The 19,481-nt window shown below is 44.7% G+C and overlaps 1 protein-coding gene across 1 annotated transcript in view; it reads left to right on the top strand.

Moving 5' to 3' along the window:
- LOC138528206 (pepsin A-like) overlaps window positions 1–19,225 on the top strand; it is a 118,911-nt gene extending 99,686 nt beyond the window's left edge. The window contains exons 8-9 of the mRNA XM_069639663.1: window positions 4,059–4,157; window positions 18,953–19,225. Coding sequence (XP_069495764.1) covers window positions 4,059–4,157; window positions 18,953–19,225 — 372 coding nt within the window. The remainder of the gene's footprint in view (window positions 1–4,058; window positions 4,158–18,952) is intronic.
- The last annotated feature ends 256 nt before the right edge of the window (window positions 19,226–19,481 follow it).

The following is a 19,481-nucleotide window of genomic DNA, read 5'->3' as shown; positions in this document are numbered from 1 at the left end:
CAGCTAGGTAAGTAGAGCAGTTAGAGAAGAAGAGCAGTTAGGGAAGTAGAGCAGTTAGGTAAGAAGAACAGTTAGGTAAGTAGAGCAGTTAGAGTTAGGTTAGTGGAGCAGTTAGGTAAGTAGAGCAGTTAGGTAAGATGAGCAGTTAGGTAAGAAGAGCAGAGCAATTAGATATGTAGAGCAGTTAGGTGAGTAAACCAGTTAGGTAAAACGAGCAGTTAGGCAAGTCAAGCAGTTAGTAGAGAAGATAGGTTAGGTCAGTAGAGCAGTTAGGTAAGAAGAGCAGTTAGGTAAGTAGAGCAGTTAGGTAAGAAGAGCAGTTAGGTAAGAACAGCAGTTGGGTAAGTAGAGCAGTTAGGTGAGAAGAGCAGTTAGGTAAGAAGAGCAGTGAAGTAAGAAGAGCAGAGCAGTTAGGTAAGAAGAGCAGTTAGGTAAGTATAGCACTTAGCTAGGTAGAGCAGTTAGATAAGTAGAGCAGTTAGGTAAGTAAACCAGTTAGGTAAAAAGAGCAGTTAGGCAAGTCAAGCAGTTAGTAGAGAAGATAAGTTAGGTCAGTAGAGCAGTTAGGTAAGAAGAGCAGTTAGGTAAGTAGAGCAGTTAGGTAAGAAGAGCAGTTAGGTAAGAACAGTAGTTGGGTAAGTAGAGCAGTTAGGTGAGAAGAGCAGTTAGGTAAGAAGAGCAGTGAAGTAAGAAGAGCAGAGCAGTTAGGTAAGAAGAGCAGTTAGGTAAGTATAACACTTAGCTAAGTAGAGCAGTTAGATAAGTAGAGCAGTTAGGTAAGTAAACCAGTTAGGTAAAAAGAGCAGTTAGGCAAGTCAAGCAGTTAGTAGAGAAGATAAGTTAGGTCAGTAGAGCAGTTAGGTAAGAAGAGCAGTTAGGTAAGTAGAGCAGTTAGGTAAGAAGAGCAGTTAGGTAAGAACAGCAGTTGGGTAAGTAGAGCAGTTAGGTGAGAAGAGCAGTTAGGTAAGAAGAGCAGTGAAGTAAGAAAGCAGAGCAGTTAGGTAAGAAGAGCAGTTAGGTAAGTATAGCACTTAGCTAATTAGAGCAGTTAGGTAAGTAGAGCAGTTAGGTAAATAGAAAGGTTAGGTAAGAAGAGCAGTTAGATAAGTAGAGCAGTTAGGTAAGCAGAGCAGTTTGGTAAGAAGAGCAGTTAGGTAAGAATAGCAGTTAGGTAAGTAGAGCAGTCAGTTAAGAAGAGCAGTTAGGTAAGTAGAGCAGTTAGGTAAGAAGAACAGTTAGGTAAGTAGAGCAGTTTGTTAAGAAGGTAAGTAAGTTAGGTAATTTGAGCAGTTAGGGAAAAGAGCAGTTAGGCAAGTAGGGCAGTTAGGTAAGAAGGGCATTTAGGTAAGTAGAGCAGTTAGGTAAGAAGGGCATTTAGGTAAGAAGAGCAGTTAGGAAAGTAGAACCGTTAGTTAAGAAGAGAAGTTAGGGAACTAGAGCAGTTAGGAAGAGGAGCAGTTAGGTAAGTAGAGCAGTTTGGTAAGAAGAGCAGTTAAATAGGTAGAGCAGTTAGGTAAGAAGAAAAGTTAGTTAAGTAAAGCAGTTAGTTAAGTAGAGAAGTTAGGTGAGTGAAGCAGTTAGGTAATTAGAGCTGTTAGGTAAGATGCGCAGTTAGGTAAGAAGAGCAGTTAGGTAAGTAGAGCAGTAAGGTAAGATGAGCAGAGCAATTGGATAAGTAGAGCAGTTAGGTAAGAAGAGCATTTAGGTAAATAGTGCCGTTAGGTAAGTAGAGCAGTTAGTTAAGTAGAGCAGTTAGGTAAGTAGAGCAGTTAGGTAAGAAGAGCAGTTAGATAAGTAGAGAAGTTAGGTAGAAAGAGCAGTAAGGTACGTAGAGCAGTTAGGTATGAAGAGCAGTTAGATAAGTAGAGCAGTTAGGTAAGAAGAGCAGTTAGGTACGTAGAGCAGTTAGGTGTGAAGAGCAGTAAGGTACGTAGAGCAGTTAGGTGTGAAGAGCAGTTAGATAAGTAGAGCAGTTAGGTAGAAAGAGCAGTTAGGTAAGAAGAACAGTTAGGTAAAACGAGCAGTTAGATAAGTAGAGCAGTTAGGTAAGTAGAGTAGTTAGGTAAGAAGAGCAGTTAGATAAGTAGAGCAGTTAGGTAATTAGACCAGTTAGGTAAGAAGAGCAGTTAGGTAAGTAGAGCAGTTAGCTTAGAAGAGCAGTTAGATAAGTAGAGCAGTTAGGTAAGAAGAGCCGTTAGGTAAGTAGAGCAGTTAGGTAAAACGAGCAGTTAGATAAGTAGAGCAGTTAGGTAAGTAGAGCAGTTAGGTAAGAAGAGCAGTTAGATAAGTAGAGCAGTTAGGTAATTAGAACAGTTAGGTAAGTAGAGCAGTTAGGTAAGAAGAGCAGTTAGATAAGTAGAGCAGTTAGGTAATTAGAACAGTTAGGTAAGTAGAGCAGTTAGGTAAGAAGAGCGGTTAGGTAAGTAGAGCAGTTAGGTAAAACGAGCAGTTAGATAAGTAGAGCAGTTAGGTAAGTAGAGCAGTTAGGTAAGAAGAGCAGTTAGATAGGTGGAGCAGTTAGGTATGTAGAGCAGTTAGGTATGAAGAGCAGTTAGATAAGTAGAGCAGTTAGGTAGAAAGAGCAGTTAGGTAAGTAGAGCAGTTAGGTAAGAAGAGCAGTTAGGTAAGAAGAGAAGTTAGGTAGAAAGAGCAGTTAGGTAAGTAGAACAGTTAGGTAAGAAGAGCAGTTAGATAAGTAGAGCAGTTAGGTAGAAAGAGCAGTTAGGTAAGTAGAGCAGTTAGGTAAGAAGAGCAATTAGGTAAGAAGAGAAGTTAGATAAGTAGAGCAATTAGGTAGAAAGAGCAGTTAGGTAAGTAGAGCAGTTAGGTAACAAGAGCAGTTAGGTAAGAAGAGCAGTTAGGTAAGTAGAGCAGTTGGGTAAATAGTGCAGTTAGGTAATAAGAAATGGAGAAGCATAAACAGGTGCATACAGATGTCCAACATTTAACAAAGAAAAGACAAATATTACAATGGGCCTCATTATGACCCTGGCGCTAAGTGTTTAACGGCGCCGTAAAAGGCTGCGGCGCCATTAAACACTTAGCGCCTGATTACGAGGTCCCTTTGCGGGACCCGACCTTAACGGCTAGTTTTACTAGCCGTTAAAGTAGGGACCCGCAAAGGAACCTTGGTGCTCAGTACGGTACCGCAATTTGCGGCACCGTACTTAGCGCCTTCCCCATTCCCATTGAGCCCTATGGGGCAAAAATGGGAATAGGGAAGGGCCATGGAGGAAGGGGGAATTACCGCCCTGCCAACCTTGTAATGGGGTGGTAATTCCCCCTTTCTCCATGGCGGATACCGACATGGACCATGGTGCTATAAGCACCATGGTCCTCCGGCTGGGTCGTAATGAGGCCCAATGCTACAAGAAAAGCAACCGCATTGCAAAGACATGGGGCCTCATTACACAGACGGCGGTAAGGGTTAACAGTCACCGTTAATGGTACTGGTGACCGTTAACCCATACCGCCTTACTACGAGGTCCCTTTGCAGGTTGGAGACTTTAACGCCTGCTTTTTGCAGGCGTTCAAAACCAACCCGCAAAGGGACCAGGGAGCTAATTACGGTACCGCAATTTGCGGTGCCGTAATTAGCACATTCCCTATTCCCATTATGCCCTATGGGGCAAAAATGGGAATGGGGAAGGGCAATGGGGGAAGGGGGAATTACCGCCCCACCAACCTTGGAATAGGGCGGTAATTCCCCTCCCCTCCAAGGCGGTGCCGGTATTTTACTGGCACCTTGGTCCACCGCCGTCCGTGTAATGAGGCCCATGGTCCCACTTTCAGAGGTTTTCTACTTTATCTAGAAATAGTATTTTAGCCTTCAAGACTTTTTTCATGGTTGAGTTCTGTGCTTTAATCTTTCGCTACCATCTCGGTTTTTGTTAAATGTATTCGGGTCTAAGCTCCCTGTTCGTTCTTGTTTTCAAAGTCCATTATGGGGGATCGATTATTTGGGGTAGAATTGTAGTGATTTGAAAGGATTGTATCAGATATATTGACACGAGATGATCCTTCTATAAAACATAACAGCCCCTCTTGTATTCTTCTAGTATGTAGTTAACTGCAGCACCCTGGGTTCTCTTCCCAGCATCGTCTACACTATCAATGGGGTGAACTACCCGCTCGCCGAGACGGCCTACATTAATCAGGTAAGGAGGCCTTTGGTTCTGTGTCAGTCCTTACAGTGTTGTCCCGATTGCTGCATCATAGCTCATGTTACTATGCACTGTATTGGTACCAATACAAGCAGATTGTCCTTGTCTAGATTTTGGTGAATAGATTAATTAGCAGATTGATTAAAACGTATACATATGCATTTGTATAGTATGTGTAAGTGTCTTTAGATGAAACCCACATCTTGGAAAGGATGTCATGATTTTTTGTGAAAAATACATAAATATTCATGTTGAATAGCACGGCGGTCTGACCTAGTGGTCATACTACACTAGAGCACTGTCACCGAAAAGAGCTCAGTGCTATGGCCATTTCTCTATCTGTGATACTGATGATGGAAAACCTGAAAGACATCCATCCTAACTCCAGAAGCTCTACAAACACACTGACCAATGAAACCTATCCTTACTAACTCTAGGAGATCTCCAGACCCACTGACCAATGAAACCTATCCTTACTAACTCTAGGAGATCTCCAGATCCACTGACCAATGAAACCTATCCTTACTAACTCTAGGAGATCTCCAGATCCACTGACCAATGAAACCTATCCTTACTAACTCTAGGAGATCTCCAGACCCACTGACCAATGAAACCTATCCTTACTAACTCTAGGAGATCTCCAGACCCACTGACCAATGAAACCTATCCTTACTAACTCTAGGAGATCTCCAGATCCACTGACCAATGAAACCTATCCTTACTAACTCTAGGAGATCTCCAGACCCACTGACCAATGAAACCTATCCTTACTAACTCTAGAGGATCTCCAGACCCACTGACCAATGAAACCTATCCTTACTAACTCTAGAGGATCTCCAGACCCACTGACCAATGAAACCTATCCTTACTAACTCTAGGAGATCTCCAGACCCACTGACCAATGAAACCTATCCTTACTAACTCTCGGAGATCTCCAGATCCACTGACCAATGAAACCTATCCTTACTAACTCTAGGAGATCTCCAGATCCACTGACCAATGAAACCTATCCTTACTAACTCTAGGAGATCTCCAGATCCACTGACCAATGAAACCTATCCTTACTAACTCTAGGAGATGTACAGACCCACTGACCAATGAAACCTATCCTTACTAACTCTAGGAGATGTACAGACCCACTGACCAATGAAACCTATCCTTACTAACTCTAGGAGATCTCCAGATCCACTGACCAATGAAACCTATCCTTACTAACTCTAGGAGATCTCCAGACCCACTGACCAATGAAACCTATCCTTACTAACTCTAGGAGATCTCCAGACCCACTGACCAATGAAACCTATCCTTACTAACTCTAGGAGATCTCCAGACCCACTGACCAATGAAACCTATCCTTACTAACTCTAGGAGATCTCCAGATCCACTGACCAATGAAACCTATCCTTACTAACTCTAGGAGATCTCCAGATCCACTGACCAATGAAACCTATCCTTACTAACTCTAGGAGATCTCCAGACCCACTGACCAATGAAACCTATCCTTACTAACTCTAGGAGATCTCCAGACCCACTGACCAATGAAACCTATCCTTACTAACTCTAGGAGATCTCCAGATCCACTGACCAATGAAACCTATCCTTACTAACTCTAGGAGATCTCCAGACCCACTGACCAATGAAACCTATCCTTACTAACTCTAGAGGATCTCCAGACCCACTGACCAATGAAACCTATCCTTACTAACTCTAGAGGATCTCCAGACCCACTGACCAATGAAACCTATCCTTACTAACTCTAGGAGATCTCCAGACCCACTGACCAATGAAACCTATCCTTACTAACTCTCGGAGATCTCCAGATCCACTGACCAATGAAACCTATCCTTACTAACTCTAGGAGATCTCCAGATCCACTGACCAATGAAACCTATCCTTACTAACTCTAGGAGATCTCCAGATCCACTGACCAATGAAACCTATCCTTACTAACTCTAGGAGATGTACAGACCCACTGACCAATGAAACCTATCCTTAATAACTCTAGGAGATGTACAGACCCACTGACCAATGAAACCTATCCTTACTAACTCTAGGAGATCTCCAGATCCACTGACCAATGAAACCTATCCTTACTAACTCTAGGAGATCTCCAGACCCACTGACCAATGAAACCTATCCTTACTAACTCTAGGAGATCTCCAGACCCACTGACCAATGAAACCTATCCTTACTAACTCTAGGAGATCTCCAGACCCACTGACCAATGAAACCTATCCTTACTAACTCTAGGAGATCTCCAGATCCACTGACCAATGAAACCTATCCTTACTAACTCTAGGAGATCTCCAGACCCACTGACCAATGAAACCTATCCTTACTAACTCTAGGAGATCTCCAGACCCACTGACCAATGAAACCTATCCTTACTAACTCTAGGAGATCTCCAGACCCACTGACCAATGAAACCTATCCTTACTAACTCTAGGAGATCTCCAGATCCACTGACCAATGAAACCTATCCTTACTAACTCTAGGAGATCTCCAGACCCACTGACCAATGAAACCTATCCTTACTAACTCTAGAGGATCTCCAGACCCACTGACCAATGAAACCTATCCTTACTAACTCTAGAGGATCTCCAGACCCACTGACCAATGAAACCTATCCTTACTAACTCTAGGAGATCTCCAGACCCACTGACCAATGAAACCTATCCTTACTAACTCTCGGAGATCTCCAGATCCACTGACCAATGAAACCTATCCTTACTAACTCTAGGAGATCTCCAGATCCACTGACCAATGAAACCTATCCTTACTAACTCTAGGAGATCTCCAGATCCACTGACCAATGAAACCTATCCTTACTAACTCTAGGAGATGTACAGACCCACTGACCAATGAAACCTATCCTTACTAACTCTAGGAGATGTACAGACCCACTGACCAATGAAACCTATCCTTACTAACTCTAGGAGATCTCCAGATCCACTGACCAATGAAACCTATCCTTACTAACTCTAGGAGATCTCCAGATCCACTGACCAATGAAACCTATCCTTACTACCTCTAGGAGATCTCCAGACCCACTGACCAATGAAACCTATCCTTACTAACTCTAGGAGATCTCCAGACCCACTGACCAATGAAACCTATCCTTACTAACTCTAGGAGATCTCCAGATCCACTGACCAATGAAACCTATCCTTACTAACTCTAGGAGATCTCCAGATCCATTGACCAATGAAACCTATCCTTACTAACTCTAGGAGATCTCCAGATCCACTGACCAATGAAACCTATCCTTACTAACTCTAGGAGATGTACAGACCCACTGACCAATGAAACCTATCCTTTCTAACTCTAGGAGATGTACAGACCCACTGACCAATGAAACCTATCCTTACTAACTCTAGGAGATCTCCAGATCCACTGACCAATGAAACCTATCCTTACTAACTCTAGGAGATCTCTAGATCCACTGACCAATGAAACCTATCCTTACTAACTCTAGGAGATCTCCAGACCCACTGACCAATGAAACCTATCCTTAATAACTCTAGGAGATGTACAGACCCACTGACCAATGAAACCTATCCTTACTAACTCTAGGAGATGTACAAACCCACTGACCAATGAAACCTATCCTTACTAACTCTAGGAGATCTCCAGACCCACTGACCAATGAAACCTATCCTTACTAACTCTAGGAGATCTCCAAATCCACTGACCAATGAAACCTATCCTTACTAACTCTAGGAGATGTACAGACCCACTAACCAATGAAACCTATCCTTACTAACTCTAGGAGATCTCCAGACCCACTGACCAATGAAACCTATCCTTACTAACTCTAGGAGATCTCCATATCCACTGACCAATGAAACCTATCCTTACTAACTCTAGGAGATCTCCAGATCCACTTATTCATGGGACCCATCCATTCAGACTCTAGAAGCTCTACAAACCCATTGACCAAAGGGACCGATTCATCCTGTCTCTATAAGCTCTACACACCCACTGAACAATAGGACCCGTCCATCCTCAATCTAGAAGATCTCCAGACCCATTGGCCAATGGGACCCATCCATCCTGACCCTAGGTCGACAGATCCACTTATCAATGGGGCCTGTCCATCTTAACTCTAGAAGGTCTTCAGAGCCACTGGAACCCATTCATCCTGACTGCAGTACATCTAGGGACCTTCTAAGGGATGGAACACAACCACCTTGGCTCAAGCAGATGTAGTTGATTGCTCTCTTCACAATAGAAGGTGTGTGTTCACCAATGTACATGTGATCAGGAAAAGAGGAGAAACATACGACAGTACATAATCACTAATGTGGTCTTGCCTAATACTTGGCTGGAGACACAGCACTGCCCTGTTCCGCTTTTTTTTACCGCAGTCCTTGTACTTAAGGACGAACCACGCTTAAGGAGTCGCCTTTCCATAATACTGCACATGTACTGCGGTTCCATCGGGACAGTGCACATGTGTCCAGAGTCCTGCTGTCTGTCTTTGAGAGGACTGACTCAATGTGTGTTATTTGTATTAGTTGTATTATATTGTGGAGAAGAACCCCTGTGGTGCTCAGGCATTCCACATTGGCATAGAGTTGAGGGCAGCGTGCACAGTGGAACATGCCAAAGACACTCACCACTGCGGGGACATCCATGCATGTACTTGGGTATGCTCACACGGTCAGAAGGGAAAGAGTTCTGAGCACAGGAACACAGCCAGAGCCCCCCTTGTTTCAGCTTCATCTGTAGACTTGGTGGTGGTGGTGTGATGCTCAGTACACCCATCTCCTTGGCTACAGTAGAATGGTGATTATGCCAGATAAGGGTCTCAGTTTGGGTTCGTGTGTAGGCATCACAAGCGGAACCATATAAATGATGGAGAAAACAGATCTCTAGAAAAGGGAGGGGGGACTTAGCTGTCGATCTGAGCATCATCAGTTCAAAGTGAGTTCCATTGGTTAGCAGCCAAGTTACTGAAGGAACTGCCCAAGGACCTGGTATGTTTGCAATGTAGAATGGCCACAAAGCATTTAGTTTGAGACTGCTGGGCTCTAAAAGGGGAGTGCTGTTTACAGCGCCCTCAGAGATGAAAAAGGACACAACCATATATTGCTTTATGAACTAAGATCAGGATCATGGGTGAGTGTATGCTAGAGTGGTGACAAACATGGGGGAGTGCATGTTAGAATGGTGACAGACATGGGGGAGTGTATGCTAGAATGGTGACAGACATGGGTGAGTGCATACTAGAGTGGTGACAGACATGGGGGAGTACATGCTATAGTGGTTACAGACATGGGTGAGTGTATGCTAGAGTGGTGACAGACATGGGTGAGTGCAGACATGGGGGAGTACATGCTATAGTGGTTACAGACATGGGGGAGTGTATGCTAGAATGGTGACAGACATGGGTGAGTGCATGCTAGAGTGGTGACAGACATGGGGGAGTACATGCTATAGTGGTTACAGACATGGGTGAGTGTATGCTAGAGTGGTGACAGACATGGGGGAGTGTATGCTAGAGTGGTGACAGACATGGGTGAGTGTTTGCTAGAGTGGTGACAGACATGGGTGAGTGTATGCTAGAGTGGTGACAGACATGGGGGAGTCATGCTAGAATGATGACAGACATGGGGGAGTGTATGCTAGAGTGGTGACAGACATGGGTGCGTGTATGCTACAGTGGTGACAGACATGGGGGAGTGTATGCTATAGTGGTGACATACATGGGTGAGTGTATGCTAGAGTGGTGACAGACATGGGGGAGTGTATGCTAGAGTGTAAATCCTGATTAATATGGTAGTATTTGAGAAATGATGTCTGTGACGTGATTAATGTTTGTATGAATGCTATATATCATTATTTGATCACTTTTGGAGAATGTGAAATTCAGATGGTCTAATTCTGCTGATGATCAATGTTTGTTGAAATGATTTTATGTAAAAATGAATTATACTGTTGTAAAAGTTCATTTGAACTAAAAACAACAATATTAAATAAATAAAATACATTTAAAAAGTGAATTCTGTATGAAAGGTCTGCCCCACTCTTGGGGGTTTCCCCCGGGAGAGAGTCTTTGGGCCTCATTATGAGTCTGGCAGCAGCCGTGGCGGTAAATACCCAATTGCCCATTCCCGGGCGCTGGAAAATATTACTCCCCATTCCCATTTGAGTCTCATTGGACTCAGTGGGAATGGGGAGGACGGATGCACCGGCCACATTTATCAATGGTGCCGGTGCATCCATCAATGTCTGCGAGCGGGTGCCTTTCCGCCCGCTAAGCACCCGCTAGCACATTGTAGTTTGCCGGTCCGGAACAATGGTACTGGCAAGCCTACTGATGCCTTCTTTCCAGACTGGCAAGCTTATAATGAGCCCCTTTGGCTCTGCAGGCCAAGAAAGGGGCAATGTTAGAACAGTCAGAGAGCACAATTGAGCTCAAGGAAGGGTTCTTCCATTTTGACTTTTCTTTCCTTCCTGACTACGTCGACTTCCTGCATAGCAAGGTACTCTGGAAATGACATCAGAAGGCAAGGGCCACTTGTCTCAAAGACAGGGATTGGACCCCTTAATGCAGTCTTGCTTCCATGCAATCCCCTATGGTGTGTTACCTATAAAAGAGGGTGTCTTCTAATCCTTCTTTCATTCGTTTTCGTTCATCTTGGATCCTCAAAGACTACAGAGTTCATTTGGTCCTGGATCCTCCTGTAGTGAGGTGAACTGGAGTGCTACAAGGCTGCTCTTTGCACCCAAATCATTGCCGCGCACATTGGGGATGAACTGCTGTTGTTGTCCAGACCTGCCGGTCTCTGCCAGCTGCACTGATACCCACGCCCCCTACTGGAGATGAAGAATTCCTGCACTTGTGAACTAGTCTCCGCGGGGTTGGGAACGAGGGGAAAACAAGGACCAACTGTGTCCAAGAGCCCCTGGATTGAGGCTTACAGGTATACGTTTAATGCTCGTAAATTAAAACGTCGTAGACAAGCGGAGTACATTTTACAAGGTGGCATTACAGCAATATGAGATTTCTGTGCAATACCCCGGCACCCCTTAGCTACCTTTTGGCAGCACACTTCTCTGTGTCCCGTTGAGTCCCTGCAGCGCCAGTTCTCTTATCTTCCGTGGATGGGAATCAGTGTTACAGGGTCCTTTTATCTTTGTTTCAGATGCGGGGGACACCCCCAATACCCCCAATTCCATTATAGCAAACAAGGGTACGGGGTCACCCCCCCAAACCCTGCTTCCCTTGTTCGCTATAATGACAACCGAATGGTTAGATTAAAATGTTCGGAATTTTCGGCTGTACGTGATTCTGGTACAGCTGATGTCTGATCATTTAAACCATTTGTTTAATTTATGATATGTCTGTGCAATACCAGAGCTTACAGCACCAGATGAAGCAAAGAAGTTGGTTTCCTTCTTTGTACAGAATCGAACCACTATTGAACCATGATTTCACCAGGTCGGACTGACTTCGCTCCATAAAGACACACGGACGCTGCTTCCTTTCACACCTTTTCAAACTCTTTGAACAGCTGCTTCTGCTGATGCTGCATTGCCCGGCAGATCCCCGTCACCTGTGCAGCTCGAGCCACAGAGCACCGTGCAGTCGACTTTCAAATGGCACATTACACCATGCATTGAGGAATAAAGACTTTGCTTTGCAGCTCAACTCAAACTGCTGGATCATTGCGTCACTCCTCAACTCGAAACGGTGGTACTCATCATTTTGAACCACGCTCAGTCATGAAACCGCTCGTGTTGATCCATCCAAAGAAGGAATATCTCTTGACTCTGCCTGTTTTACCTGTATGGGTGGGATCTCCTTTGGTTTGAAGGATTTTCTGGTCTGAATAGGTGACTAAGTCATTCTCATCCTGGCACTTCTGCGCAACAGTGGTCTTTCCATCACAGCCAACCTTCACTGTAGCGTGAAAGGATACTCCGCCTGCTGATTACACAAACACAGGGATGCAAGGGGGTCTAACACCACATCTGATTGTTTCATGAACACAAGTGCTTATCCAGTGTTTAAATGCTTAATCCCTTCAAAAGAAATGTTCATCACTTATATGCATTGATTGAAAACAGTGCTTAACATGTGTAAGCCCTGGGAAGTCATGGAAATGCATGTACAACTCTTAATGGACACATCCTTTGATCGCCTCAAGTCGTCATCTTTTGCTTCAGCGACTCATGCTCAAGCTAGCTGGCACATTGGCCTGGAGCTATCAAAGCAAATGCCGCCGCCTAGCACCCATATTTGGTCTTCCCTTTCACCCACCGGAGAGGCAGTCGGTTTTAAGTTCAAGAATGGACAACGTCATCAAAATTGCCAGAAACCAGAAGTTCCTTTAAAACGAAGATTACTTTGGCGAATATGTGCCGGCAGGCGGCAAGTCCAGAAACGAGCACGTTTTGATTTCATCCTTCTTTCAAAACAGGACTCAGAGTTAACAGGATTACAGAAGAATTCCTAGTGTTCTGAGTTAACCTGATGGTGGCATTGAGCACTTCAAAGAAACTCAGAATAATATACATTGTTTATGGCAGGCTGTCGAGCTCTACAGGATCACCCGGCAGAGAGATCCGGCCAGTGCTACATCAGTGCCCATGAAGGACCTTGGGCACTGTTCTTTATTTATCAGGAATGATGCTACTGCAGCTGATGGAAGTAGACTGTAGAATATAGTGGTCTCATCCTCCAGGTGAGGTGGCCTGATGGAAGCCTGTTGGAAGCTCTAGAACCATGAGAAGCTGCTTATAATCAATCTTCTGCATGGCCAGTCTTTCAGAAGGTGGAGGGAGAGGGTACTGCACTTATTTCTATTTTGGGAATTGTTAGACCTCAGGATGGGCAACCTGTATGAATGCATGATTCCATTCTTTAATGAGGTGCATGAGTCCATAATTCTGTAAAGGTGGTGACTCTTTATGGCTGTAGACCCTCAAGCTATCTCCTTCCAGGGTCTTACTTATACGCCTCATGAAGTGCTCCCCGGTTTCTATGCTTAACAATGGTCTCCTACGTTGGCCTGAAGTTTGTTCATCAAGTGTTCAGAAATGTATCATCTTCTGCTTGGGAGAGTGCTTCTTCTCAACATTGCATCCAGTCCTGTGCACTTCCAATGATCTCTGCCTCAACGCCAGCAAGACTGAGATCCTTCCTATTGGGACTCCTGCTCCCTCTTTCTTCCCCTCACTCTGGCTATCTACTATGGGCTCTCCCCCTTCTCCTTCATCTGAAGCTAGAAACCTTGGAGGTACCTTTGACTCTTCTCTTTCCTCCCTCACATTCAGGACCTTGCCAAGAAGACCCACTTTCAACTCCACCTCCTCAAAGGAATTCTTCCTTTCCTTACTTTCCCCCAAAAGTTCAATGCCTCTAGAGCTCTGGTACTCTCTAGGATCAACTACTGCAATAACATTTTCCTTAATCTACCCTCTTCTTCTCTAAAACCCCTCCAGCTAATCCAGAATAGGGCTGCAAGACTTATCCTTGGCCTCAAGCCCAGGGACTGCATCTCTCCAGCCCTTAAATCTCTCCACTGGCTCCCAGTTGCTACAAAGATCAAATTCAAACCCCACTGCATCATCCATAAGGCTGTCTAGGGCCTGGGGCCACTCTAGCTACAACTGTCTCTCACCAAATACTCTCTCGCCAAATCTTTATAGTCCTCCAGCACCAACTCCCAGTGTGTGAGTCAAGCGCTTCACTAAACAGCAAGCTGGTGGCCGATCGCTTTCCTCAGCAGTCTCCCTCCTATGGAACAGCGTCCCCCTTCTTCTTTGTCTTAAGCCGGATCTCCTCAAATTCCAGAACCTCCTCAAGAACTTCCTTTTCACTTCCTCCTTCCCTTCCTCCCTCCTCTGGTGAACCCCACAGTTGCTAAGATTGGTGATCAGGGCCCTTATGTGTCCTCATGGTTCCTGACCTCCCACATCTAATCGTCTTCAGCCTCTGCCCGCTCCCAGCACTTGCCTTGACACCCACTGGCCTGTGCCACCACATGCCTGCATGTACTATTTATCGGCAGCTGACCGCTCACCCAGGCACTTACAGCTGCACACTCCCTAGCACTTCCCTCCTTGGGTCACCTAGCACTTAGCACCCTCCCTCATCCCCTCTCTCTGCACTTGCACGCTCTGAATGCTCACAAGGCCTAGAAGGTTTGTCTCTCTTTCATTGTTATATTTGCCTTTCATTGCCATGTTCCCGCCCTGTTGCCCAGTTGGGCGCTTTGAATAACAATTTACTTGATGTGTAAGTGCCTTACACTTGCACAATAAATAAAATAAATAACTTTTTCCACATCCCCAAGCCAAAGTGGAAAATTAAAGAATAAAAATAGGTGAAGTCGCCTTTAATCTTTCATGTTGTGAAATATGTACATGCTGCCTGACAGTTATGCTTTGCAGAGGGCCTTTACACTGCATTCCAACGGATCCCGAATGTTGCATTGGGAGCAATTGAAGCAGGTATTTTCCTGCCCCATCTGCTTTTTTGTCCAAAAAAGGTTTTTAAAAAGCATAGAGAGTTAAAATACGTGTTCTACTTTTTGCCTACCTGCCTTTTAGTGTGCATACAAATTGGTTTCCAAAAGACCGCTGATACAATTGTTATTTTGCCCAAATGGTGAAATGAATTCAATTGATTTCTTTGTTGAGTATTTTTAGATATCTCAATTGTATTACCGCCTTTGCAGTTAAAGTAAACAGTCAGGCAAAAAAGAAAAAGGAAATAGAAAAAATATTAACATTGTTTATTCCATGGTGACAAAATCAAAGCCAAAATGGTCCAAAATAAGTTCTTCTTGTTTAGAAAGAAAGATTTTTGTTAAAGCAGATTAAATAAGCAAAAACATACATGTTTGGACAACACAAGACAACAGAACAAAAGCAATTTGTGATATAGATTCAGTTATTAGTGTGTAATCAAGGTATCACTGCATGGGTTGCTAGGACAGGTTTACTATAATCAAGTTATTACTAGAGAGATTGCTAGGACAGGTTTACTGTAATCAAGGTATTGCTGCATAGAATGCTAGGACAGGTTTACTGTAATCAAGGTATCGCTGCGTAGAATTCTAGGACAGGTTTACTGTAATCAAGGTATCGCTGCATAGAATGCTAGGACAGGTTTACTGTAATCAAGGTATCGCTGCATAGAATGCTAGGACAGGTTTACTGTAATCAAGGTATCGCTGCGTAGAATGCTAGGACAGGTTTACTGTAATCAAGGTATCGCTGCATAGAATGCTAGGACAGGTTTACTGTAATCAAGGTATTACTAGAGAGATTGCTAGAACAGGTTTACTGTAATCAAGGTATCGCTGCATAGATTGCTAGGACAGGTTTACTGTAATCAAGGTATTACTAGAGAGATTGCTAGAACAGGTTTACTGTAATCAAGGTATCGCTGCATAGAATGCTAGGACAGGTTTACTGTAATCAAGGTATCGCTGCGTAGAATTCTAGGACAGGTTTACTGTAATCAAGGTATTACTAGAGAGATTGCTAGAACAGGTTTACTGTAATCAAGGTATCGCTGCATAGAATGCTAGGACAGGTTTACTGTAATCAAGGTATCGCTGCGTAGAATTCTAGGACAGGTTTACTGTAATCAAGGTATCGCTGCATAGAATGCTAGGACAGGTTTACTGTAATCAAGGTATCGCTGCATAGAATGCTAGGACAGGTTTACTGTAATCAAGGTATCGCTGCGTAGAATGCTAGGACAGGTTTACTGTAATCAAGGTATCGCTGCATAGAATGCTAGGACAGGTTTACTGTAATCAAGGTATTACTAGAGAGATTGCTAGAACAGGTTTACTGTAATCAAGGTATCGCTGCATAGATTGCTAGGACGGGTTTACTGTAATCAAGGTATCGCTGCATAGAATGCTAGGACAGGTTTACTGTAATCAAGGTATTACTAGAGAGATTGCTAGGACAGGTTTGCCTAGCGTGTAATCAAGGTATCGCTGCATAGAATGCTAGGACAGGTTTACTGTAATCAAGGTATTACTAGAGAGATTGCTAGGACAGGTTTGCCTAGTGTGTAATCAAGGTATCGCTGCATAGAATGCTAGGACAGGTTTACTGTAATCAAGGTATTACTAGAGAGATTGCTAGGACAGGTTTGCCTAGTGTGTAATCCAGGTATCACTGCATGGGTTGCTAGAATAGGTTCACTGTAATCAAGGTATCACTACTATGTTTACATGTGTTTACATGTGGCCACTCAGCCGCCCTCATTAAAAGGACTCCCTGTGCCTTCTCTGTTTCTGATGTGTCTAGAGCGTCTCCCTCAGAGAGGAATAACCCGTTTTTCACTCTCCCACTCTCTGCTGCGTAACATATGAAATAGTGCTGGCAAATTGTGATTTACAGGCAGTGCTTTATAATGGATTCCTATGGAATCCACCTGGTCTTTAGCAGGTAGTAAACCAAGGCATAATGATTAGGAATCCTTAGGTTTTAAGCTTGCATGGAAATCTCATGCATGCGAAAACATTGATGATCGTCCAAGACGGAGAAGGAAAGCAAAGCTGAGATGCCCACTGCACTTTGACACCCTCTTACCGCTCTTGCACCGTGCTTTAACACTTTCATTTTTATTCCACTGATTAGAACTTGACCCTCTTGGCCACTCAATCTCCTCCTCCCTCCTTCTCCTCTGTCTCCTCCTTCGCCCTTGTCACACTGGAAGAAGTCACCAGAGGTGTCCGCTTCGTGAAGGCATCTTCCAAACAGGTTTCCTTTTGCTCATCCAGAACCATCAAGGACAACATCAGCTCTCTTGCCCCAGCCCTCGCTGATCTCTGTAACCACTCCTTTGCTATGGGTTCTTTCCCCTCCTCCCTCAAGCATTCATTTGTGCGCCCCTCCTTAAAAAACTGTCAGCAGACCCTTCTTGTCCAGCCAACTACCGCCCTATCTCCATCACCACCACCACCTTCCTGGGGAAACTGCTGGAGAAGTTGACCTTGCCTCAACTCAACTCTCGCTCTGAAGTTGTTGGCGGTCTCCACGACCATCAATCTGGATTCCGAGCATTCAGAGGCACGGAAATTGCTCTTCTGAACACCTGTAAAGAATTGCTTGCATCCCTGGACGCCAGCTATCCTGCTGTCCTCATCCTATTTGTTCTCTCCTCTGCATTCGGCATGGTTAACCACTCCATCCTCATACAAAGGCTGCATGATGCTCTTGGTATCTTGGAGCGGACGCTGGACTGGCTGACCTTCCCAACTGATCGCTCCTCCCAAGTCATACTGGCCACCTTCTCTACTCCTACTTCCTTCTCCACCTGTGGGATCCCCCAGGGCTCCATTCTCACACCTTGGCTCTTTAACATCTACCTTACTCAGCTGGCACTCCTCATCGCCTCCTTCTCCCCAACTTCCAGTGTTATGCTGACAACACACAACTCTTTTTCAAATTTCCTGCTGACCCTCTTGCACCTTCCATCATTCCTGGCTGCCTTTCTGCCATCCAGGCCTGATGCACTTCCAATGAGCTATGCCTCAAAGCCAGCAAAATGGAGATCCTTCCGATTGGGACCCCTGCACCTGACTTCTTCATTTCACTCTGGCCTTCTTCCAAGGGCTCTTCCTCCGCTCTCTCTTCTGAAGCTAGAAACCTCTGAGTCATCTTCGACTCCTCTCTCTCATTCCTCCCTCACACTAAGGACATTGCCAAGAAGCCCTACTTTCAGCACTCCTTCTCAAAGAAATGTTCCTTTTTCTCACTTTTCCCCAGAGGCTCAATGTTACCCGAGCGCTGGTTCTCTCGAGGCTTGACTGTTGCAATATCCTCCTCCTGAATCTACCTTCATTCTCTCAGCGACCCCTCCAACTAATCCAGTATAGTACAGCGAGACATATCCTTGGCCTCAAGCCCAGGGATCACATATCTCCTGCCCTAAAAAGTCTTCACTGGCTTCCTGTTGTTTCATGGATACAATTCAAATCCCTCTGCATCATCCACAAGGCTGTCTGGGGCCGGGGACCACACTATCTGCAACTCTCTCTTACTACATATTCTCCCTCTAGACCTCAGTGCTCTTCTGGCACCAACTCCGTGTGTGTAAAGCCTTTCTGCTAAACAGATGGCAGGAGGTTGATCGCTTTCCTCAGCTAGCTCCCTTCTTTGGAACAGCCTCCCTCTTCTGCTTCATCTTGAGCAGGACTTTCTTAAATTCCAGAAGATCCTCAAGACCTACCTCTTTACCTCCTCCCTCCCTCCCTCTCTCCTCTGCTAATTTCACAGTTGCTTGTTTGGTGTTCAGGGCCCTTATGCATCCTCAGAGCCCTGACTTCCCACACCGAATCGCCCAACCTTCTGTCTATCCTCAGCAGTTGCCTCGGCACACCCTCCACCATTGGTGGTTCACACTTGCCTTAAGTTGTACTTCATCTGTTGCTCACCCATGAGCGCCACAGCACCTATCCCATTCCCCCTCCCTTTTGCACTTGCACGTTCTGAACACTCACAAGGCATAGTAGGTTTGCCCCACACCACTGAATTTAAATGTTTTGTATGTATTTTAATTGTTTCTCATTGTTGCCTTGTGGGTGCTTTGAAATACTATTTACTTCCTGTAAACGGATCCTAAAAAGCGAACAATAAATAAATAAGTAAATCAGGGTATGGCGACAAAGCCTTATATTTATTTATTTCTAATTAACGCTAGTGCTACGCAGGACAAGGCAAACATATTAGTATGAGTTGCAATACATCTTCCCGTGGATCTTTATGTGGATCGAACTAAACTCTCTTCTTTTTTTGTCTCTCCCCAGGAAAGCTGTGTCTTCAGATTCCAGAACTCGTCTAACCCCTACTGGATCCTGGGCGACGTTTTCCTCCAACAGTATTACACTGTCTTTGACAGAGGAAACAACCAGGTTGGGTTTGCTCCGGTTGCCGTGCGGCGAGAGGTTTCAACGTCCACCCCACATAATACCTCCACCACCACCTCCACGTCGGGTCACGGCTCCGCTTCGCAACAGGAAAAGGCGTGCCTCCTGTCTCTCTTCATCCCCATCATAGTGTTGGCCTGGGGGGCATTTTAGTGCATTCTCGAGCTCACCATATGTCCTATGTACGTGCTGGATAATGCTTTGTCTACTTTTTACTCAAACTGTACTAGTTTTACGAATTTAAACCTTGGGGGTGATTCCTTAAAGTTGTAGAATAATGGGGAAAGTGGGGTCCTTTAGGAGTGGAGGGCACAGAATTGGTGATTGGGCGCTGATATAAACACATGCTCTATAAACACAACTCAAGAATGTTGCCTTTCAGAAGCCTGTCCATAGGGTTTCATAATAA

This window comes from Ambystoma mexicanum, chromosome 7q, assembly GCF_040938575.1.
Source record: "Ambystoma mexicanum isolate Mex_15411 chromosome 7q, UKY_AmexF1_1, whole genome shotgun sequence".
NCBI classification, from domain to species: domain Eukaryota; kingdom Metazoa; phylum Chordata; class Amphibia; order Caudata; family Ambystomatidae; genus Ambystoma; species Ambystoma mexicanum.
This window is presented reverse-complemented; position numbering and strand designations above follow the sequence as displayed.